General features: G+C 43.1%; 1 protein-coding gene across 2 annotated transcripts in view; it reads left to right on the top strand.

The window, feature by feature from the left end:
• The window catches only part of Lim1 (LIM homeobox 1), a 106,304-nt gene that overhangs the window by 34,164 nt on the left and 46,822 nt on the right, over positions 1 to 25,318 (top strand). For both annotated transcript variants that reach the window (XM_019056784.2, XM_019056793.2), the window contains exon 3: positions 10,255 to 10,460. In XM_019056784.2, the coding sequence (XP_018912329.2) occupies positions 10,255 to 10,460 (206 nt within the window). The remainder of the gene's footprint in view (positions 1 to 10,254; positions 10,461 to 25,318) is intronic.

Below are 25,318 nucleotides of genomic sequence, written 5' to 3'. Positions count from 1 at the left end.
CCAGATGCAATCGTCAGTGCTCACTGCTCACCCGGGCTGGATGTGAAAAATGGAGAAGGAGGCGGGAAAACGTCTCGATAATTAAGGGAGACACCGCTGCCAAATCTCCCCCTGAAACCCTCGAAAATCCCAATTTATCACCATGACATGGCAATGTCGCGAGGGGGGATCTCGGGCTGCGTTTCGATGCAAACAAAAGATGAGGAGTCGAAGGAAGATATCTGTGGGCCGAGGCGCGGCAAGAAAACCATACTTCCTTCCCAAAGTTCAAACAATGGTTACCCCGACCAATTAAATCGGCTCCCAGACTTGGCCGGGCTTAACGACCTCGGGTTACTCAGCAAAATGCATTATGTATACGTGCATTTCACCAATGGGTCCCGCCACGGAGCCGATTGGGCGCCCGAACCGACGGAGCCTCTCGCCAGTGGTTCCTGCGCCGCGATTAAAACCACGCTTCAGAAAACAATAGCCCGGTGATACGAATAAAAAAAGGAAAAGGGGCTCGAGGAGGGGGCAGCGAAACGAAAAAAGTGATCGACCATGTTTTCTCACCTGCGCTTCGGATAGAGACACCTTTTATCGCCCCGACACCAATCGTCAAGGGTTCACGGTGATATTATCTGGGAGGGACAATCTTATATCCCGCCTTTTGGATGGGGTCGAGGTGTTTAAAGGGTGAGGATTGTGGAGAGCCGTTGGACTTCAGAACATGAATGCTTCCGTCTGAATGCATGGGTATTTTGGAAGACGTGAATCAATTTTGCTCATCGAAAGCTTGCAAATGTATTGCAAATTTAACTTTTGAAGGAGTTGCAACAAATTCCAAAGAGATGTCCCAAAATTAGTAACATTTTGATGGTAAATTCTAACTTTCCAACCAAGCGCATTCCTCTTTTATTCTTCACTTTGAATATGATTTTCAAACTGACCTAGGGTAACTTTCAAACCGATTATTGTAATCATACTTTCTATGACTCTCAGGGTTTTGTTTCCCAGGCACTAATGAAAAAATAAAGACCAATAATAGGTAAAAACTCCCTGTACTTTTACGCCTACCAAAATGCAACAATTGTGGGCACAAATATTTAATAAATTGTTCAATTTCGCTTCTACATTCATTATTCTGTCTAACCTGTGAGTGCCTGCAACTCGTTGCCCTAAAAAAAATAAAGGCAGAAAAAAAACATACATGAATTCTTTACTCAAGCGCTTTTCAATGAATAAGAAAAAATGATCGCTTTTCATAGGTGTAAAAATATACTTTCAATTATTATTTCTATATATTATCAAACGTTAAAATGTACTATTTTCCTAAATTTTGAGCCAGCTCTTAGTCGATGAATGTTTCATAACATCATAATTTATGAGAGAGACTCGAAATAACCGAGCGGAAAAGTTAGAAAAGACTGAGGGTGGAACATGCAGTTAGATTTATTGTGGAAAAATTGACGAGATAAATATTCCGCCGAAGGTGTTAGAATGGGTAGAAGCGAGTAATGTGTTGGTGCGCCTAATTCTTTTCTCTTGAAGGAGCGACAAAAGAATTCTTTTGCATATTATTAGCACTTTGAAGGTAGTGAGTAATTTCCCGTGGTACTCATACATGGTTTACGAGCTTCTCTTCTTTTACCTCCTTAACATGGTTACGAATCTGCTTTTTTCCTCGCTCTGCGCAGTATTCATTCTGTTTTGTATTTCTATTTTTACTGGCCTTGCATCCTTTCCTTATTACGTATTCATTTTCTCTGTTTTTAAGCATTCGAAGGTCTTATATCGATAATACCAATAGTATGATTACTGATAATCTATCGCGTGCGTGTCTCTCAGAATCACTCTGATAGGTAGTTGATTCTAATGTGTAGAACTAAGAAATAATTGAACTTTGTTTTGCAATCGGGAACTAGAATTTCTCGCTCGATTCAGAAACAACTTATGCACCATTTGTTATCCTATGCACTTACGTGTTTTCGGCGATGAGCCAGATACTGTACTTCCTAATTTGGAAAATGAAGTCCAGTAAAACCTGTCCAAATTTTAAGATTTTACGGCTGCTATTGTCATGAATTTCGTATTTTCAAAAACACGGTAGGTATCATCAACCACGTAAGTTCCGCGCTGCTTGCGTTTTTTCTTCAAAATAGTCTCATCGGTCAATCATACATTGTTCACTGATTGCTCGCACATCACTGGTAAGACCATTTTTTGAGGGAATCTTGGTTTGCACTGCCGTTTTCTTAAAGTGATCTTCTATAATAGAATAGTAGAAACTTGGTGCTGGAACACATTTATTTTACTTTTAGCTATTCTCAATAAACGACTATCTCTATTTTGTGAGACTCATCCATTTAAATCAAGTTCCAGAACTAAAGTTCAAAAATGTCAACTTGTTCTCGAATGTTGAAACGTCGGCGATGCAGCGCGCACTTTTCCTTCTATTTTGTCCCCTGTTGTGTGCGCGCAATTTTTTTTTAAGAAAGAGATTCGACAACCCCTGATTTTTAAAAGCTTCCATTGATAGCTTAATATCTGTGCCTTTAAGACTCCCGAAAACTTCGGCTTTCGTCAAAGATCAACTCGCGTGGTTGTCGTAACACAGATCGGTGACGTGAAAAAGAAGTCCTTGCTCGTAAAAAAACGGGTTGCATCTTGATGCTCAAGCGGCTTTTTTACTCGTTTGTTTGTTCTGAAAGCAAAAAGGGCCGCCTCGCCTTACGGGATTGAAAACGATCAAGTCTCTTTGAACAGAAGTCGGTAGCCGTAATTTAATTTAGCGTGGGTGATTTGGTCCGAATTGCAGCCCACGGCCGGTTGCCGAAAATATATTGTTTTGAGAGTGCGGACAACATCTGAGATCTGGCTCGGTGAGACTGAGAACACTCAATTTTTACGGCACCGCAGATATGTTTTGTCACCCTTTTATTTAGGGTGAAATCTTCGGCGTTTTGAACCGTCACTAACAAGTCGCACACAAGTCGCACTTCCAGATGGTCAGAGCTCTGTGCTCCAAACACGTTTTATTGCCGAAAAAGTTCCTTCACCTCGGTTACTCATTTTACGAGATTGCGGCAGATCTTTGTGCGTTTGGTTCTCATTGCTTGTTGGATGGTAATTTTCATCCTTCAATCAGTGATCTCGAGCCAAAACAGCACGACTGTGACGTCATCTCCCTTGACTACACATGCCACGATTGTTTTCGCTTTTTTCGTACGAAATATAACTTGAATACTTACAAAACTTTGTGTTCTTTCATATGTAAGCTAATAGCTGAGGCCAATGTACTCATATTGCAAATTATGGAGCAACCAACTCTCTTTTCTGATCTGTTTCATGCAATTTTAAAGACTTTTTGCAGTTTGCTATAAGACGGCCCAGAAATGGGCCTGTCGCCAACTTCAGCTAGAGCAAACAGAACAATTATTTCTCACAGAAATTGGTCCAAAAATCATGATGAGCACATCGAAGAAGTTTAACATTTTTAAACACACTTTAGATATATAGGTAACACAGTTCAAAAATAAAATTTGTACAAATATATATTTTAATAACTCTTATTTTGGCTGTAGCTAAAGTTTGCAACAGGCCCAGTGAGTCTCACTTGCCTAACTGCAGCGACTGAAATAAACCAAGTTGCATGGTATTTTTCCACGAAAATTCGGTCATAATGCACTCCGGAGCGCAGCGAAAATTATTCACCACCACAAAGCGTGAGTTGGGCTGTTTTCCGCATTTGCATCGGCCGTAACCTCACCCGGAGAAGCCGTTAAGCTTCTAGAAGCGCAGAGAGATATGACGGCGGGAACCTTGCGAAAAGTTAATTTACCCGCGCGCGATCTTAATTTGCATCGTAACGCTTCTCATTCCGCGTTTTCCGATGCGAAAAACGCGGTGACACGTTTATCAGGTGCTTGGGAAGGCAACCCAGCTGCCACGTTGCACGATAATGCTACTTGTGTTGCCTCGACTTACGTAAATATTTGGGGGATTATTTGAGAATCGGCAACTCTGGAAAGTGCAGAACGTAACGTCAACTACTTCTCGCGCTAGCGTGTCAGCTTTCCAGCAGTGCCATGCCGAGGAAAAAAACCCAAGATTGAGAAAATTATGTTATCAGTCAAGGTCCGGATTGAAACGATGCACACAATTTTTCATTCAAAATTTTAGAAATACTATATTTAGCTAGATTCTTGGAAATTTTACTCTTTAATATAAAATCATAAGAATGGTGCTTAACGCATAACGCCATATATTTCTTAGGTTTGACTCAAAAATATCTATTTGAGAACAATTTTTGTTGATTTAACGCAATTTTCAGATTAGCTGGACGTTTTATACTCAAAATTAGCGTCAATATCGAATTAACACAAAATTGAGTCGCAGCAACATGAATGGTGCCCGAACAAGACCATTTCGCGTCAAACCAATTGCATTTTGTTGATCTAGCCATGCTACGAACATACAATCGACAATAGTCTTGCTATCTCTTGTCCACCACCTCCATGATGGAAACCGAAAAAAAGGTTACAAGAAGCATAGAAAAGGAGATTGAACGTGATGCTGGAGCGTGGACCGCAGCGCGTGGTTCGAAATCACTGGGCGGCGCGGACCGCCAGTTTACCCCGTGCCCGCTTCCTACACTTTCGAATTTCCAATGCGCTTCTAAAAACCGCAGATAGTCCCAGGCCTCCGCTCGTCTTTTCATTTTACCTCGCGTCGCTGCTTTTTATTTGAGTTTTTTCCCCCAAGTTTGATTGCAGCAGCTTTGCGGTTTCTGCCATTTGCCGCCGCGCCGAGCCCTGACATAGCGATATACTGCCGCGCTCCGGGAGACGACCGTAAGTGCATCTCAACTTGAGCCCCGCTCAGCGAATACCCCCGTGCGGCGGGTGGCTCATCCCGAAATGAACGAACTACGGTCTCCCGTGGCCTGGCAGTAAAAAGGGCGCGCGTTGCGGGCTAGATGCACGGTGTGCACCACGGTGCAGTGTGGCCGATATTAAAAGTGCGACCACTCCTTTCCTCGGCGGTTGCGTCGGGCTTTTACGGCGCCCGCGAACATACCTGCGGCCGACTAATGTCGGTTTTCCCGCCTGAATGAGTAGGTAAGTTGCACAAAATTGTTGAGTCTTGAAGATATTAGCAAAAAGTTGAGAAAAACTGTTTAAACTTTAAAGTAGAGTTCCTATAGAGAAGGTACGAAATATGGAGCACTCAAGGGCAACCAACTTTCTAACACAAAAAATGTCACTGCCAGTCTTCAAGTTCCAATATCAAACCAAGGTGGCCATAAGAATGTTCATGAATGAGCGCTTCCACAATAATGAAGAAATTTAAGCAAAAACCAAGTCAAACACGTGCTTTACAATCAACCGATCGCGCGACGACGGCGCCAACAGTATTGCGTGATTGATTGCGATAAATGTGAAAATTGATTCGCACCCTATCCTACAAGTTTACCCCTCTCGTGATCCTTTGAAAAAAATGGAACAGCCCTCGTTCAATCAATCAAAACCAAACAAGCCAGCAGGGAAGTAAAACCGAGTTTATAGATATGTTCTATCTATAAAGAAATCGACGTTTGCCATGAGGTTTCCGACGTGAAAATGGGTCATTTGCGGTTTTTCCTTCCCTCTCTTTTTGTTTTCGTTTTCGTGAAATGAGGATGTATGAAAATAACGGAGTTCAACATTTCAAACAATTTTATCATATCAGCTGCATGCAAATCTCCAATGCTATTTTATTTTTCAAAAGGAACCTTACCAATTACTTTCCTCGAGATTCTTTATGTATTTTCTTCACTCATTCAAAAATATCTTCCCATGAAAGTTTCAGATATTTTGGATTAAGTCGATAACGTAGAAAAATTGTAAGGAAAACATTTACAAATTTCCCGATAAATTCGTCCTTTATCAAAGAAAATTTGGCAATGCCTGAAGGTTCACACAGCATTTTATTTTACCTTAGCACGACAGCAAAGCCCATCCTCAAAAAATGAAAACACGTGAAACAATTTTGAGCGGCATCGGCACGTGGAGCTAGGACGGAGAAGCCCCGTTTGGGAAAGAGGCGTCACATGCGTTAAATTTTGTGGACGTTAATTTGACGGCCGAATAAACTGGAGCGGCTCCCTCGGAAGCCAAACGTTAAATATGTAAAAAAGATTTCGGGAGGATTTAATTGCGCGATACCGGATGCGACCCCGCCCGGACGCAGCGAGCCCATCGCAGTTCGGCGCTATCTTCATCTTGAAGAGGAAGTTATTATGTCCGGAGGTAGGTAATGAAGACAGACGAATAGGGTACCTATTCAAATTGCTCACACCTAATTGAATAAATCGGACGATAGGTAAATACTCACTTGTTTCTTGGCACCTCTGCGGAAGTGAAGTGCATCCGTCGGGTCTTAGAATATAGAGGAAAAGCTCCACGATGGCGGTGAGATATTTTTCGTTGCCATCGTTTTTTTTTCTTCCTTGATGTCGCATCTCGTTACGATGCATAGATAATTGATTTAAAAAAAAATTCTTTAAAAATTAAAAAAAAGAAAAGAGAAATAAATTACAATTTTGACCGAACGTGGAGCCATTGGCATTCTTCGCATACGAAGTCAGAAGTCGAACTTTAAATGGACTGCATTTTGCAATTTGGAACTATAAATACTGGCCCGGTTTAAAAACAACGTATGTGCTATTAGTTTCCCTATACACATAAGTGTTTTTCCAGAAGAGCCAGAATTTATAGGTCCAGATTGCAAAATGCAGTCCAAATGATAGTACGTATACATGGGGGAAAATTAACTTAATTCGAGCAGAAATAGTTTTGATTGTCGTCGAAGCAAAAATTTTAAACAACTGGAAAATAGCCCAACGAGAAAGAGCCTCTACAAAATAAAGACCCATACATTTTTTTACCCGAAAAAAGTTTTTCCCGCAAAATATATTTGACGCGTCCTTCTCGATTATGTGCCCCTGGCCTTGCAACAACTGAGTGGTTTTGAATAGGTGATGTCGTAAGGTTTCAGAGTACACGTTTGCTGCAGAATGGGCGTAAACTGCTTTGGGCCTTTTTACTAAAATGCCTTATACCTTTTTCTATAACAAAAGAGCGTTAGATTAACGCGTAGCTATACGGGAGGTTAAACTGCGAAGCGTTCAAGGGCCTTAGTTTAAAATAATATAAGAAAAAAACAAAAGAAAATGATGGAGGAACAGTGAAATAGTTCCGCTGACAAAAAATTAAAAGCGAAATCGGAGCATCGTGCAAATAAATTACACGGAGCTCACACGACTTGTATCCATCGGCACCAAAGTGATGGGGCAGTCGCCCTTTTGAAGGGAGGAGGCAAAGGCTAAACCAGAGATAAACGTTTAAGAAAAAAAGAAGAGAGCCGAAGAAGAGACATAGGGCGAGCGAGGCAAAGGAAAAATAAAGACGAACGCCCCGGCAGACGGGCAAGGGCTAAGGGTCGCGACTCGCAAGACGGGGAGAAGAAGACGGGCTTATCTGCTTTTTCAGACGGGGTTGGGGTTACTCCCTAAGCCCCTGCGATATGGTAACTGAAAAAAGGGGAGTTCGCCGAGGGCCGCCCGCGACTTGAGAAAATAAAATCTATAAAAGAACGCGCCGCCATTTTGTTTCCGTGCTTCGCGGGTGCCTTTTCTTTTCACTCGAATTCCGGCGGGGCGGTGCACTCCGCGACGGCTTCTTCCGCCCCTCCCCCCCCCCACCGAGGGGCAGATAACTTACTTTTGTCTATCACTCCTCAAAACTCGAGAGCGGTAATTATTTATCCCCGAATATATTCAATTCCCCGCGCGGCGCTGCCCTTTTCCCCCGGCCCCGACCCCCTCCCGGTGTTTTTTTATTATTCTTCTCCTCCTCCCCCAACGCGACGGAGCGCTCTTCTTGCGCCTCGTGCTTTTATTACTATCATTATTCAGTAGGCTCCGTTCGTGTGCGGAGAGCTCATCAACATTAGCCGCAGCCGCAGGCGATTCGGCGCTCGTATCCTCGCGGATGGGCATTCGGATCTGTTAACACCTCGCCGGGATCCCATTCCAACTATGATTTTCAACCCGCGTACAGAAGTCCTACCGGTGAGATAGTTACTGGGAAAATGCGCACAGCGAGTCTGAAATTCCCACCTGGTGATCCATCAAATCGAGGAATTCGTAACGAAGAATTTTGGAGTTTGAGGGCGAATGAAAAAATGTTTAACTGACTATTTCAGCGAAAGTGAGTCAGCGACTTTGCTGCATTCCTCACCATCAAATGCGTAAGCTGATGACCGTAGTTTTTTTGCAAATGCCGCGTCCTATGAAAAACTAGCAAAATTTAGCCTCATAACACAAAAATGGCGAAGATTTTTCCCTGGCCAGTTAAATTGTCAATTTTTTGCTAAGCGCAATGTTGTTCCTTGGCCATCGGAATATGTTTCGTTTCTAATTAAAACATTCGTGGGTTGGAGGAACACATGAAGATTAATCGATGCTGGTGCGTACGTGTACTTATTTGCAAATTTGCGAGCTCAAATTACCTTCAAAATTGTGCGTATGCAGTCCCATGACGGCTGTGTTTGTATAGTTATCGCTTGAAAGATATATCTGACGCATCAGGGACTGTCCAGTGTCCAGTGATGAGATATGGTTCAATCTCACGTTGACAATGTTTCGACGGTCATCCCTTGAGCCGGACATCGCATAAGATACAATAATCAAAGCAATTAAAAAGTCTCAAAATCAGAACGTGCATTCTCCGTAGTAAATAAAGTTGGAGGCTTGACCAAGGAAGTTGATTTTTTTTAAAATTAACTTTAAAACATTCAGTTACTTAAATACGTATTTTGCATAGTGCCACAGAGGATAATGAAATGCAGTTCTTAGTTTTTCAACTCATAATTTATCACTTACTTGAAACAGTTGCCCTCTGTCTATCTCCAAAATGAAATACAAAGCTTACAACTCTTATATTTTTTTACTCTTGGCTGAACTTAACAAAAATCGCGTCACTGAAAAATCTATCTTACGGACAAAAAATCCCCCTGGGACGGTCTGCATGCGCATCGTTACAATATATGAAAAAAAAAAAAAAAAACCCTCACGCACCATAATCCTCAGAAATTTCAGGAAGCTCTTTCATTTCTTCAGCCAAAGCATTCCAAGTAGGAATCTACACCTTTAACGTAAGCCTATCTTCATCTACAATCCAGTGCCAACCATCTAAAACCCGGGCTCAGCGGAATTCGCAGAGTTCCCGCTGAAATATTCGAATCCTGAGGGCACGCTGACTTTGACGAGTGACGGAGTTTATTTTGCGAGACTGCACCGATGCATCATGCATCCCTTCATCCTCGTTTCCATGACAATGGCCCGAAGGGCGCTACTGCATGTGCAGTTGCGGAGACGTCTGAATAATAACCCGTGCAGGAATGACAATGGGCCCCGGCGCGTAGATCAAATTGATTTACATCACTCATTTTTGCGCAACCCGGTGGCAATTGCAAAGTTCCACGCAGTTGTTAATGCTTTTACGAGGCCGGGCTCCGGAGCCACGATGCAACTTCGTTTCTGCGCATGCGTGCCGAGTCCTGCATCTCAACGCATGCAGTGTTACGCGCACATACTGCCGTGCTCAAGAAAACAGCCGTATCGCCTCTCAGGTGTTGAAAACTTTTCTTTTAAAAACCGCAATTTCTTGGGAATGGATGTTAGTACATTTGAAGGGATTGGAGGACAAGTCGCATAACCGTAGTTTTTGAAAAAAATTGAGAAATTAATTATTTTGAGAAAAACTAGTCAAAATGCATATTTGGTGAAAAATTTGCTGCAAATTCCGATTTTTAAGCATGTTTTAAAAAGTCAGTTCAAACTTTCTTTCCGCCTTCAGAATCCGTGTAATACTGAAACTTCAAACACGTATTTTTCGAAATAGCGAAAACTACACTTATGCGCCTTGTCCTCCAAGCCCTTTATTTCTTTCAACTTTTTAGAGAATTTTTCTTCAACTAAATTTTGCAACCAAGAACTAAAATTTTTGGATCATCTGTAAAACAATTATGTTCATAAGGGAACTAATGATACGTATGCGTTGTTTTTAAGCTGAGTCAGAAATTGCAGTTCCTAATAATTTGCGAGATGCAGTCCACTTATCATTTAGTCAAAATTGCTTAAAAATATAATAAATATAGGTCAAAAAAGATAAACTTAACGAAAATAAAATTCACTTCACTCATGAGTTGTTTTTCTTTGTGTTTCAGGCGTTACGGCACGAAGTGCGGTGGTTGCGGCGAAGGGATTCCTCCCAACGACTTAGTTAGAAAAGCTCGGGAAAAGGTGTTTCATTTAAATTGTTTTACGTGTATGCACTGTCGGAAGCAGCTGTCTACCGGCGAGGAGCTTTATGTTTTAGAAAATAATAGATTTATGTGTAAAGAAGACTACATGTCGAGGCAAAACTCACATGGTAAGTTTCAATTTTATCTCATTTTTTATTGATTTTAACCGGAGGAAACCAATCTAAAATTCCCAACAAATTGCAACGTGCGTAATTATTAAAAACTAGTATAGAGGCTGAAGTTTAATCCAAGTTGTTTTAAAGGACTACATCTGAATTTTTAACCCCAAAATTTCAGATGTATAAGCTTATCATCCCTTGTATATGGCCAAATAAAATAACATTGCAGTTTCGTTCCCAGCACTGGGATTGGTTGGTTTCCTCCTCGTTTGAATCAAATAATGCATTTTGCATACAAATGAAAAGACGATTTCAAGCATTATCTTCACAGAATCATCTATTAATATCAATGAATGGTGAGCCAGAGGGTATTCACTGAATTGCAGCTTTTCAAGTTTCTTTTGAAAATGTTGATAATTTACTGCAAATGGTAGCAAAAATTTCTCTTGAAGTCTGAGAAATACCACCTTATTCGGCGAAAAGTTCTCTTAAATTTTCGACCTAAAACATGCACTCCTTAATTGTTAGGAAAATATAAGTTATCGCAGGTAAAACTTAAAATCAATATAATGCAATTTAGCCCCTCTGACTCTCTGTCCCTTCAATTCGTAGGTATAACAGATTAAAATTGATTTTTTTTTTTTTTTTTTTTTAAAATCTGTGCTTCCCTCTCGCTACTAATACGTGTTGACGGGCATCCCGGTGGCAATCTCCCGGGGTTGGGAAAATGGGATTTTTAACGGTCCATTTCAAATGCTTCCTGGAATCCGATCCTGGAGCTTTGGCGCTCGGCCAAAACGACAGCCGACAGTTCCATCAAATTTTCGTCGCCGGCCACCGCTTCACTCGAGCTCGGATTCATCGTCGTGGTTTCTCGTCCGTCCACGTCTCCAAGTCGTTTCACAGCCGTTAGTGTCGCATCATTTCGCCGGCAGCCTCGATTCTCGACGCATAAATCATGATCCGGGAGGCCCTCCCCTCCCCTTACAACCCCCTCTCGCCCGTCGGGGGCCCTCTCTTTCCGCGATTCGCGACCGCGGTGCTAATTGATTGTGCGTGAGAAAAAAAACGGGATTGAAATCCGGTGGACGAGTCGCTGATGTGACCCTGAAGGCTGTCGCGAAAAGCCGTTTACATTGAAATGCTCGGTCCTTGATGTCAACTTGCTTCTCGTAAAGATTGCTACGATGTAAACGTTTTTCAAAGCTGCTCCCATCAACCTGCTTTCCAGAGCGATGGAAAACTGTGTACGTTGGCACCGATTTTTGCCCGTACCTTTTTGGTATCGCTCGAGGACGTCATACCTCGAATCGTTTTGATTCATTCCCTCATTATTTTATTGGTAGATTTTTTTATAGCTGTCCTCAAGATGAATAAACATGGGACCATGTTACCTACTGAGAATGCTTAACCGTATTATTGCTTCTATTTCAAACGGTAAAAAAAATAAGAAAAGGATAGGAAAAAATGCTGGAAGAAAAAAAAATTAGGATGAGACAAAAAAACAGTAGAAAAAAGGCTAAAAACACAATACAATGCACGTCGCAAAAAAAATTTAGAGGTTATTTTGATTTTTTGAAACACCCAACACAAAAACGTAGCTATAACACGAAAATTATCAAATCTTTAAATGTTGAAAAGTCTGAACTGGAAGGAGTATCATCAAAGTTGCGCCTAATTTATTCAATCTATCTTGTGACTCTCATAAGAAATTCTTAAGATTCTCGGCATGCTTTTGAATTCTGAGAAAAAGTCTTCGGTTCATATGGTGCACTGAAGCTCTCTCACAACAAATAACCGAAGTTTTCGTTTGCAGAGACCGATTGCACAATTTAACTGTAAAAACTGAATGAGGAGGTTGCTACTAACAATCAAATTGAGCTGGCAGTAATCTTCGCATTATCCGAAGCAGCCGACTGCCTCATTAGTTCCGATAGCCCCGGGTTTAAAATTGTAGATTTTTTGGGAATCAGAAATAATCAGAGATCTACTCACCGCTAACACATCTTTTACCTATGTGTGGATGGTGGTTGCGGTTGGAGTGGATAGAGTACCTTTATAGACAGAGTATGGCCATTTCTGTTCCGGTTTTTCATTGGTCGCGAGCGAATAGGCTGACACGATGCTCTTAGAGCCGTAAATAAACAAACAAGATGGCTGTTATCAGCAAGCAAGTTTGAGGTTGCCGGCCAGGTTGGCCTAGTGGTTAGCGCGTCTGACTCTAGGTCAATAGGTCCCGGGTTCGAATCCCGGTGGTGGCGACAAATTTTCATGGAACTGACGAGTGGATCTGTAAGCAGAATGCGCTCGGCCTTAATCCGTGAAAATTTGTAAGCCCGAGCATGGATGTCTACCAAACTCCCTGATGTCTTCGGACAATAAATAGTGCCTATAGATGGCTGTAGATTCCTAAAGGAATAGAAGCCACTAAACACTCAATAAAAAAAAAAAAAAAAAAAAAAAAAAAAAAAAAAAAAAAAAAAAAAAAAAAACAAGCAGTGAACTCCAACACAATGTGTTGATAAGGCGCGTCATTAACTCGCACATATCAACCCCTTTAGTTTTCATTTACAGAGATTTCAAAAAAGGCAAGCAGCACAACAAGAGAATTCACGATCCAACAGTGCAAGGTCAACGACGCACCTTGACGAGACCGTGTATTGTGAATCTAGAAAGCTATTCGAACAAATTTAAGTTTTTTGATCTGCCTCAAGCAAAATCTTATCAGATTCTTGAAGAAAAGTGCTACGGAAAAATTTAAGCGAAGAAAGGAAAAATTCTGTCGAACTCCTAGAAGATAAAGTCGATTTAAAGGTATTTTGGGCTAAAATACCCAAATCACCGGTATTATAAATCCCGTTATATTATTGAAAAGAGATTTACTCGATATAAATGCAATTGTATTAAATATGTCTTGATTTTTTTATTTTAAACGTCTTTTCATGCAAAGAAGCTTAACCATGTCCATGCTTTATTCATTCATGAATTGAAAGTAAGCAATCCACATCCCGAAAATCTACCGATTTGCCGTGAAAAATTGCAGAAACTTGATATACCAGGTCGATGTACCCACTCTTTGAATTTACCAATCGATTTCGTGAGTGCACGTATGTGAAAGTCAAAATGCTATAGTCATTTTGGGTGCATTCATTTTTCATGAAACAATTGTAAGTAATTTCAATCCCGAAAAACCATACATTTTCCGTATAAAATCGAAAAATTCAAAATATGTCGACTCCCTGACGTGAAAATTAAATTCTACGTGTGAAAATACTTATGTATCGATATGCTAAACAGAATGCCCGCCTCTCCTCGTAATTTACAAACCGTTCCTATACTCATCTCAAAATTTTTCTCAGAGCTTTGTGTTATTATCAGCTTCCATTTAAACCCCGGTTTGATGGCTGAATCGGCTGCACAAAAAGCAAGCCATTTTTGAAGGGCTCTATGAGAAATTCGTGATATTATCAGCTCTCAGGAAATCACCCCATGGGTAAAATTGCTGGTATAAATTTTCGAGAGCTTAAAATAATCGTATTCAAGAAACTAAGGCATTAAACTATGGAGTCAATTTCGTTTTAATAATGTAACGGGATTTACTTGTCTTCAGGTCAAAACTCATACAAGGAAGCCCCTTGCAAGAGGCTAATTTTTTGTAATTTCACTCAATTTTTTCTCCTTTTTATAATTGAATTGCTTGTCACATTCTGAGGTCAATCATATTAAATTGTAATTTATACATTTCTTTTTTTCCCCCTTCATTTTATTTTTTGTTTGGAGAAGTTTTGTTGATTTCTTCGGATTTCGAATACTGTAACTTCTCTTCTATTTGGCCGATTTTTATGAATGAGACCTCTTTTAATTCGTGTTTCAACGGAGAGTAAGGAAAAAATTGCTAAAAACTCGCGAAACAATTTTTTTTGAAAATTGGGCGAATCCTAGCGTGACGGTGAAATGGTTAATGAAGCGTAAGTAATTGGGCGAGGGGCTGAGGATCCCGGCCTAGCTTGGCGACCGTCATTAGCTATTGTTCGTCGAGACGCCGACGCAGTGATCAGGAGCGTGGGGAAGAGAGGGGTAAGTGGATTCCTGTATGAGCCACGTTTAGCTAATGGTCTAATGAGTCTCGAGGCTCATCACAGATTGCACTTACACAGATTGCACTGTATTTCTTAGTTTTAATAAGAAATAAAATATAATTCTGTAAAATTAGTAAATAAATACCAAGACAATTATTCAGGATGTCAAAGACTGACTGAAAACTTTTTATTAACCTCATATGATAAAAATATTAATATCAGCTGACACTGACATTGTTGTCAGATGAACAGCACTATCAGAGCACGGGTACCAACTTTTGAAAAGTATAACAGAGGTGTGGAGATCTGTCAAAGCAACGTTTTGAACAAAACGGAGGAGTTAAATTCTCATTCCGAGAGTGCTGACCTGCTCAGCCATCCTCGAATCAGTTCGCTTGATTCTGCTTATATATGCATATTTTAAATCAGCGCGTCGTACTCTTAGGCTTTTTTTAAGAAAACCAAGTAACGTAGACTCTTGGTATTCACTGCACATAAACTAGAGAGCCCCAGAATGAGAAACAACTTTAAATCATAATTATTGACGGATAAATAAACTTTTTACACGCTTTGGAATATCTCAGAAGTTCGCGGTAGTCACTTTTCGGTAAGGAACTAAGGGACTCGGTTATTGTATCGAGCAGGGTTCGAAACGATCGCAAAGGCGGTATACTACGTATACGCGCCAAAAGTTTGAGGTTATGCACATCTTACATCCTCCTGTGATATAGGCGAAAGGCGATTTAACAGTGTTTTCATGTTTTTTTTATGTGTTATTCGTAGATATGCTAATTTAAATTGTTACTGCCGTGTAATTGAAATTTTTGTCAAATTTTAGCCTCTTATCGATGTTACGGTGAGCCGCCATCTTGTTTGTTTATTTACGGCCCTAAGAGCATCATGAAGCCTAAAAACTCGTTGACCGATCAAAAAGCGGAAACAGTTTTCCTGTAGCAAAAAGATACGAATGGCCCATACTCTGTCTATAAAGGTACTCTAGAAATAATCAGAAATCTAGTCACCGCTAACACATCTTTTACCTATGTGTCGTTAGTGGTTGCGGTTGCAGTGGTGGCCGCCGAGTTTACGAGAGTGCCGATACTGATTACGACGACGACGACGGACGTGGTGGTGGTAGTCGCCGCGGCGATGACGATGATAATGACAGCCGAGTATTTGAAACTTGATCGGCGGACAATGGCGTGGCGAGCGTGACCAAGGGGCTTTGGCGCCATCGGATCCAGGCCCAGCGCGAGTCGAATCGGCCCCGCTCGCGGGGCCCCATTGTCCCCGGCACGCTGAAACAATATGGCTCCCGCGGTTTGCCAGACGCGCGTAATTCCTCGCCGGGCCTTTCCGAGGGCCCCGCGCTCCCCGTTTACGACTCGCCGAGAAAGTGCGCGAAAACCCGGCCCGACGCGGATGGCGCCGCCGCCATTGGTCGCGCCGCACCGCAAAAGCTCCGCGCCGACGCGACGCCGCGCGCCCGCTTCCATGCGCTGGGAAAGTCGTTTTCTTCGCACCGTGAACGCTCCAGTGTCTGGTCGAGTTTTGATGGAAACGTTTCACGAGACGGTCTACAGCCTCCGTTGCCGAATGCCGACTTTCCACCCCAGAAAATTCACACGAATTTTCCCATGAGGGTATGTATACGGAGAAAAAAACTTCGTACATGGGACCCGAAGTTGAAGTCATATGGATCTCTGAATTGGTTGCCAAATGCCAACTTTCCACCCCAGAAAATTCACACAAAGTTTCCCATGTGGGTATGTATACGGAGAAAAATACTTCGTACATGGGACCCGAAGTTGAGGTCATATGGATCTCTGAAGTTTTCGGATCACGCATCCGAAAACTTGAGGTTCAACCGCCGAAGTTCGAGTCAGACATTCGAATTACTTCGGTAAGTGCCGGAGTACTCAGAATGTGTGACCCGAACCCTTCGGTATGCACCTGAGTATAGTTCAGATGTCTGACCCGAACTTCTGCAGCTGGACCTCAAGTTTTTGGATGCGGGATCCGAAAATTTCAGAATCCATATATGACCTCAACCTCGGGTCTTATGCACGAAGTTTTGTTCTCCGTGTTATGTGGACATCAAAGTTTTTCAAATCTTGTAACTGAATTTGTTGGTCATAGAGATCAAACGTAGAAATTTGTAACGATATTGCATACATTACCGATAACTTAAGTTATCTAAACCGAAAAACTTGGGTGTTCAATATGAGCCCACTTTCAGTCCCTGTAACTGATGCTTTTTTCTCAACGTTTAGGCGTAGCTCGAGCAATTTTCAGGCAGTTACTTTTTTAACACTGGTAGTACGAAAAAGATGTCATTAATATAGTTTGGGTCCAATTCGATGAAACGGAGAAGCCCTCCTATAGCGACTTTACCACTAGCGTCTTTATGTATCAAAATTGAAAGGAGGGAATAGACGTATACGAACCGTCACCCCTCAAACGTATCTCAATCTCTCCATGAGCCCTATTTTACGTGAAAATGCACCCTTTCGGGGGCTCACGCGGAAATTCAGGTAGGCCCTTACGCCAGAAGAGCGACGGAATTTAGACGTTGATGAAAACCCTTTTTGCAGTAAAACCAGAAAATAATGAAAATTTCCTTGCATGCACCTAACGTATTGATATCTCCGGGGGCTTTCCATCCAAATTTGACAACGGCCCCCGGAAAAGACTCGGCGAGGCAGCATTTCCGTTCGGCTGCGGCCCGGCCGTGGCGTCGCGACGCGACGCGTCGGAGCGATCTCGATTCCCGCCACCTCGGTGCGTTCCGTGGCGTCGCCGCCGCCGCTCTCAAATGTCGCGTCGCGCCGCGTGGAAATCGGAGCGGGATCGCGCGGTCTCTGTTTTCTCTATCCATCTCTGTTTTCTCGCTCGTTTAGCCGCGCAAATGACGCCTGGGCCGCGCCGATGCAAGCGTGTTCCGGCTCCGTTGCGAAAGTTGAGTTCCGACGCGGCCGGGCCTTGACAGCTCCTTATGAACGTCAACGGCCTGTCTCCCAAGTCGCCGGATCCGCTCATTTTCCGCGTGAGGCCGCGGAATGTCCCACGTTTTGGATGAATATGAAACGACGTAAGGAACAGTAGCGTGTAGAATGTCGGATAGTTGACGTAATAGCTCGTCTAATTTTAGGACCTAAGTCATAGGCGGTTCTAGACACCTCGAAAGTCCCGAGGAGGGTCCGCGGGGCTTTCTCAAAAAATTTTCGAAATTCTGAAGCATCTAATATGCAGTCTGAGTCAATTTTTATCACGAGTAAGTACCAAATGAACGTCCTTTCTTCTTCTCTCCTCCGCTTCTTCCTTTTTTTCTTTCTTTCCTTTTTCTTACCCTTTTTTCAGGCTAAGGGGGGTGGGGGATCCGCCTATGTAGCAAACAAACTGGAAAAAAGTCTCTTGGATCCAGATTCCAGCTCTTAAAAAAATTGACAATGAAAATATCGCTCGATTCCATCGGATTTCTGCTTGAAATGAGAACCAAGCCTCTAATTAACTCAAGCGGATTTTCTTTTGATTCAAGCAAGAATCCGATTGAATCAAGGGTATTTTTTCTTATTCCCTTGTCATATTATGTAAGAGTCTGGCCTCGGAATCCAAAATACTTTTTTCCAGTGTGAGAAGAAAACGTGGGTTCCAAAGACATGAGCTTTTTTTGCCCACCTCGAAAGTTGAAGGCGAAATGACGATTTCATAGTCCATTCTGTGCCCTTTTCTTGGTCAGAAAACGCCCTTGGCAATGGTTTCATCCAATGTTTCCTCTACATTAACGATAAGCTACCGAAAATAATTAGCCAGGCTAGCAGCAAAGAAGAACGATGTCCGGCGAACTGCCTCTTGCAGGATAGGTCCAACCGGCCAAGACCAAACTAATTTTACCCGAGGAGACTAGGGGAGCAACCAATAAGGCCGCGCGGGCCGTGGAGCAGTAAGAGCGCAGTGGCGTAGCATGCTTTGCGATTTATCGATTGATCTGCCATTTAATCCTATGAAAAAGGATCGATAAACAGGACGTTCGCAATGAACATCTCAACAATCGATTCTTCATCATAGCTTCAATTGGGGAGAAATCGATTATCTATCATTCACGCCTCGCCACTGGAAAAGGGAGGAAAGGTCGACCTAATAATCGATTCTTTATCATATTTTCAAATGAGGAGAAATCGATAATCGATCATCACGCCTCGCCACTGGCAAAGGGGAGGAAAGGTCAACCGTCCGAAGCCGTCCAGACGCAATCGACTCTTACGTACCTCAGAAAAAAAAACCGAGAAGATGCACCGCGTGCACACACCTGATGACCAAAGAGGGAAAAAGAGGCATCGGTAATATATTTTAATGACGGGACGTTGTTTTTCCTCCAAATCGACCGGGCCGCGGAATGCGGAGCCGAGCGTGAGGCTCGTGCGTGAAGGCCCACGTAAAGCGTGAAGGGGGATGTAAAAGAGTCGAAAATGGTTAGGTGCTCGGTCAGTTGTCCGATGTCGCCCGTCCCCATCCTTTTAAAAGCAACTATGTGTATAGGTTTGTGTGTAGCATAGGTTGTTTTAGCACGGTACGGGCGATGATCCATCATCGATCATGGATCTGGGCTCACGCGCGCGTTCGCGTTCGGTCCGAGCGGTGGAGCGTGACCGATGTCGTCAAGAAAAACAACACTGTCCTCCGTGATCCGCGCTCCGTGCCAGGGAGGGCGTGCCTTCTTAAAACAATGAGCACTGTTACTCCTGTTTGAGCCGGGCTCGAGACGGGATGCTGGCCGGACCCCGCCGCAGCATCCATTCCTCGAGAAGAGGACTCCGTGAAATGGCGGTTCGTTCCGGCGCGCGCATGCCCCGCGGCCCCCGCCCCCCCGAAGGCCCCCCGCCCCCTGGTCTTTTCGAGAACAATAGGAGTCGTCACTCCTTGCCAGTGGATGGCACCGGGGTACTTGACTGCTACGTTCCACGATTCCGACGTAGAGTACGTCTCCATGCTCGGTGCTCAGGAGTTTATCGGGATCGCGGCGATAGGATAGGATAGATTTTGGCACCTTCCTTCTCCTGGCAGAAGAACGTAAGTCCGTTCCAATATTGCAGAACTAGCTCAAAAAGTTGGCACTTGACTAGAATACAACTGAGAAATGGATTGCATTCTGCAGAAAGGAACCAAGAGCATTCAAACCTTGCTAGGATTGTGCAATTGACATTCTTTGCAAAACACTTACTGAAATCACGCAAAAAATTTGAATTTACTAAAGTACGCGGCGATCGTGTAGTTCCTTTTTGCCAAACGTCCTATCGGAGAGTTACATTTCGACGGTGAAACTACCAAACCACGTAGCTCGGTTTGCGACGTCGCAGACTTCCTAGGAGTCATACTTTATTTTTTAAATAGAAAACTACACAACGTCAATTCGTGAAAACTTCCGTGATTTTTCCTCTTTGTGCGGGGAAAAATCTGTGAAAATTGTAAGGAATGATATTGATTTGATCTCCTTCAAAAAAATAAAATGTGAGTGGAGATTTTTAAACACCGCAAACGAGATACGTGGTCTGGTAGTTTCACCGTCGATTTAGAATAAGGAACCAAAAGTTGGTGCTCGCTGGAACATCGCGTGTCCGCACCATTGACCTCATATACGCGCAGTTTATGCGCCGTTCCCCAAAAAGAAGTCACTTCGGAACGAGTACCCATCTTCATACCTGAAAACTTAGTTTTAGTATTGAAATATTGTCTCTGAAATGAGGCAAAAACAGTAGTTCCTCATGACAAAATGCATTCCAAACATATTACCGACTGAAAGCAGTCTGAACTATCTCTCCAAACCGCTCCGCCTACGGGTTATCTCCAAAACCGGGCGGCACGGAACGTACGAAACGAGACAGGCGCGAGGGAGGCGGAAAGGGTGAACTTTCACCGGGAAGTTCTCAGCGCCGCGGCGGGGCGGCGGCGGGGTCACAAAGGCGATTTTCTCGGGTGGAAGGCGTCGGCGGAGCGGGGTCGATCGGATGGCGTTTCTGTTCTCGCAAGGAAGCGCGATTCAATTTGAAACTCATTAACGGGAAATTGTGTTAGTTCTTGCCCGGGACTCGCGGATAGCGCTCCGCTGCGCCGCGACTGTCTCGCCGAGGCGCGAGCTTGCAAATTGGGTACTCATACGCTACGGCTCCAATTTTCCGCGCACGAGCACCCCCTCCCCCCATCCTCACTCCCGCCCCCGCGCCGTGTAAACGCGTTATGGCCCCGGCATCCCTCCGCGAGGATGGGCGCTGGTAAATTGACCTGCAGTTTTGTGCAGCGCAAACGAGCCCGAATCGGGCGCCGCGTCGTTGCTGAGTCGCCCTTTATTCAGACGCCCCTTTGAATAAAGGACGTAACTTCATTTTTGGAATGAGCCCTACTTTCCATACAACCCAATGCCTTGAAAGGGTCATGTGGAAATTGAGTCAGGCTTTTACGTCCCATTTGTTTGAAAAATGAGCTGTAGCCATTCAACTCGATGCTTTCCAGGGCTCATGATGAAAATCGAAGCACGCTTTTACGTCGATTTTGTTTGAAATTGAGGGTGGTTTTGATTCGATCTGGCAACGTTGGTGTGGAATCAGTTACCGGGCTTGATGGCCCCGTCGGGTCTGCATTATATTTACCTTAATCGCTCTTGCAGATCGAGGGTGCTGAGGTGATCTTCATAAATAACTTCACAATTTCATAACTATTTCAGCGGGTGCGCCGAGGTCCTCGTAATTGGCTCCCGGAAATTTTACTTTTTGAGGTGTTGGCGGCGTTCGGGCACGTTTGCTCGCTTTTCAATCAAAAGGATAACTGGTCTACCAACTTTGCCTTTGAAGTTGGTGGATTGGGGGATGGGGGATGATGACGTGGGTGGGGGATGATGTATATCTACATCCAGCCATGCACGACTCTTACGCTCTCCTCTTTTGTGGGTATTTCTTCCTCTGAGTTCAGCATTTACTATTCTAAAGTTCTCTAAAGTTTTTGGATAAAGGCTTACAGTGAGAATTTTTCGTTTGATAAGTGGGTTGCTCATGAACAAATTTATACTGCCACTGAAGAAGATGAGATAATGCAGCGAGAGGGAGCCCAGTTTTTTGGTTTTTTCTCTCTCTCATCAGAAAACAAGAGGTTGATTCTCTTGGTAATTTAAAACATGTTTCATGCAAATCAATCTGAGCTTCATTCCATCCACTGGGTCAAAAATTTTCCAAAACACGACTTTCGTTCTTTGACCATAGCCCAAAGATAATTATGTTATTCCTGTCTGTAGAAATATTTTGTCGTAGACAGAGCGTCGTTTTCTAGACAAAACACCGTAATAAAATTCTAGCGTTGCAAAATTTTCACTCGTAAATGGTCCTTCTATATGCACCAACTAGTTAGTTCATTTATTGGACTACATTTCGCAGTTAGGAACTACTATTTCTGACTCCATTTTGAAACGAATATGTTCTATTAATTTCCTCATTCAGATGGGTGTTTTTATTGACGAGGCAAAAATTGTAGTTTCTCATTGCAAAATGCAGTACGATTCAAATTATGCTAATATTCAACCTTCATCTCGACACTAACTCAACTAGTACTCTAAAGCAATACATAGATTGTTCATAGTGAATGGTCGTGTGGATGTGGGGTTTGATTTGAAGCGACGCAGCGCGGTGAGGCATCGTAAAGAGCGGCAAAGAGATTGTGCGCCTTCAATTTTTGCAAATGCAACCGGGATGACTATCGACCTGCGATAGTTGTATTCAAAGCGCTAATGTTCACGTTACGTTGCAAGTGGGCTGTAAAATTCGCTTATTTCGCTAACGTGATGAAAAAGCGAAGCAAACAAGGGAAAGGGTTTTGAACAATTCTAGAATGTTTTTGAAGTTTCCTTTAGGGCGAGAAAGTCTAGTGCCCAGTATCAAAGCAAGTTACAGAAGGAACAAGCGCTCCTCTTAAAAAAAGTGTCTAAAGATTAATATTTAATAATTACTCTCACTTGTAAAAGACTAACGATTATTATGACTGCTCGCAAGTTTCGCTGGTCACTCGATGAGGCAGAAATGAGGGGGCCGATGAACACGCGATCTTCGACTGTTCGGCACCGGACCTGATCAACTCTTTCAACGCGACCCTTTGTCCACCTGTCAGCCAATGAAACTGAACGTATGCCGACCGAGAGGGCAATTAATCAGATACAAAACGTCTGTGTTATAGTTATTTATCGGCGCGATTTGAAGAGAAATTAATACGGAAAGGGGGAAAACGGAGAGGCAGAAGAGACTGGTGCTCTCGAGGTGGGAAGATGGGAAGGTGTGAGGTGAGTTTAAGGCTGTCAAAACACTTAAAATAAATTGTGTTCCATTGTGAGTGCGGCGCGACGCACCAGCCAGTGGTATTGTGAGAAGTGTTACCAACTGGGTATTGGTCGGGCTTGAATAGCGACTCATAATAGGCCTAACGCTACCAGAAGCAACCTCTTTCTCAGCAGATCAATAGGCATATTTTACACCCGGTTTTTGCCGTCAAATTTACCACCGTCTCTCGCCCCTTCTCCAAGTTGCTACGAGTGTGTTGACTAACCTTTATTTCCGCGCTTTTACTTTCTAGTCTACTTTTCCTTTATCTTTCTCTTGGCTTTGTTTCTTTCTCTCAAGGCTGGAGATGATTTATGCGGTGCGCTTTTCGACGCATTCACTCTCTTTCGGTTATTCACAAATAATTACCTTGAATGTTTTATACATTTAAACAGCGAGAAATCATCATTGACACCTACTTATGAGCCGCCTGCATAGCACTCTCTGTCGCTCTACAACGCCTCGCCTAACCGCCACAGTGCCCTGTAATCCAAAATCCCTCTGGGAAATTGGCACTCCCTCATTTCATTTAAAACCTCCATTATCATTGATAACACTAATATTAGTGGTCAATTTACACGGAAAGCGCCTTTTGAAAGGAAACGCTTATTACTTTGAACAAATGGGACAAAAAAATGATATGGACCCTTTAAGTATGATAATATTTTAATTGTTTCATTAAGAGACTTAGGTGAGATTACTTTAAACTTGAACAACGTAACGTCTGTGTTTCCCACTTTTTTCCCCATCTTTTTATCCTCCGTTGCATTGCATCCCGTTTCTTAAAAAATGTAGTATCGTGACAGAGCCTGCTGATTTACTCTTTCGGCGAAAAAGTGCCAAAAGAAAGCCTTGGTATAATAGTGGTCCTTGCCCCAGAAGAAAAAGACTGAGTTAAATTTTTAAAATCTGCCCTTTGGTAGCGTTGAGCATCGAAGCATCAACGTCGAAAAATAAAAAATTCCCATGCTCATCCTCAACTCGAACTGTCAACAAAATTCCTCGCGGGGAACTGCACTGCAACACACGGTGTGTTACACACGTTGCCACCGCATGACACGCGAATAACATAGCGTTCCCCGAAACACGTCTCACGTTTTTCGTCCATTGTTCCACGCTCGACGTTCGGTCGGGACAATGTGGAAGGGCCGCAGGCGTCGCGGCGCTGTTGGAGGCTGGCGTAAACCGGCGATAAGTGGACACGGGGAGGCGGCGGTCGCGGGTTGCGGGTTGCGGCCGTGGCGATGACAAGACTTGCCGGTGGCGTCGCGACGTCCTCAGCGTCAGCGTCACCAGCGCGGCGTCGGTCGCGTCGTCGCCGTCCCTTTGATTGAGCGAGTGACTGATTCGCGGCCCATGTCCGATGCCCGATGCCCGGTGTCCGAGTTGGATTCGAATGGAAGCGTGTGAACTTGGCCAGCACAATGGGATCCATGTGAAAGAGGCCTGCTCCAGCTTCGCCCATCCGCTGTCGCGCAGCTCAGGCTTATACGCCATGGCCTTCCTCCTCCAGCCTTGCCAAATATCTTCCATAATCTACTATTGTCAACCCGCCGTTGCTTTAGGTTCAATGACGGTGGAAATTCAAAACCTAGCGAGAGACATCAGGTGTTGCGAAGATTTCCAAACTGATAATCCGTATAACAAAAAGCTTAAGAATCGAAATTCTTGTGCTGAAAACAAGGCCAAAACTTAATGAAAATGTGCCAACAAAAAGACCATAAGGCAAAGGTAAGTAGGCACTTTTAGGAAGAAAAAAAACCCTGTACAATCTTGCAGCAACCAATGGAGGTTACCAGGTTTTGAATTGCCACTCTACATCCATAGCCCTGATTTCAGTGATTCGATCATTCCTAAGTTTTAAAAACATTCTCCAAAATTTTTGAAAAACAATGCATTTTGTCGTTTATTGTGTGTAAAGAAACACAATTTTATCAGGAAATAATTTGAAATAATTCACTAATAACACGTGAGTGAAAAAACTTTGTCTTTCGAGATCCATCGGAATCGCAGTTTCGGGATAATTTAGGCACCCTATCCAAAATAATTTCATTGAGTGAGATGATGATTTTGAAGATTTTTGAGCCATGAAGTAACTTTTGAATTTGTCGCCTCCCTCAAAAGAGCTGGACTTACTGCGGTCACAGCTAGTGGTTACACTGCAAAGGATACGACTTCCAAACTGTAAAACTGCGAGAACTGCGAGAGTGGAACGTCAGTAATAAGTGACCGATGTGACAACATGCTCTTTACAACTTGTTCTATGTTAACAGCATCACGCCTTCTCGTCCTTACCATTGTTGTCATTTCTCCTTGTAAAGTTATTTTTGCAATGAATATATCGCCCCTGTAGGTCAAACGACAAGGGAACGCTGGGTTAAAAAATGTAACGCTGAATAGGATTCACAAAAGTTTTTAACCTGGTTACAGCTAA

The sequence above is a fragment of the Bemisia tabaci genome, chromosome 6 (genome assembly GCF_918797505.1).
Source record: "Bemisia tabaci chromosome 6, PGI_BMITA_v3".
NCBI classification, from domain to species: Eukaryota; Metazoa; Arthropoda; class Insecta; order Hemiptera; family Aleyrodidae; genus Bemisia; species Bemisia tabaci.
The sequence above is the reverse complement of the archived record's forward strand: the minus strand, read 5'-3'. Positions and strand labels throughout refer to the sequence as shown.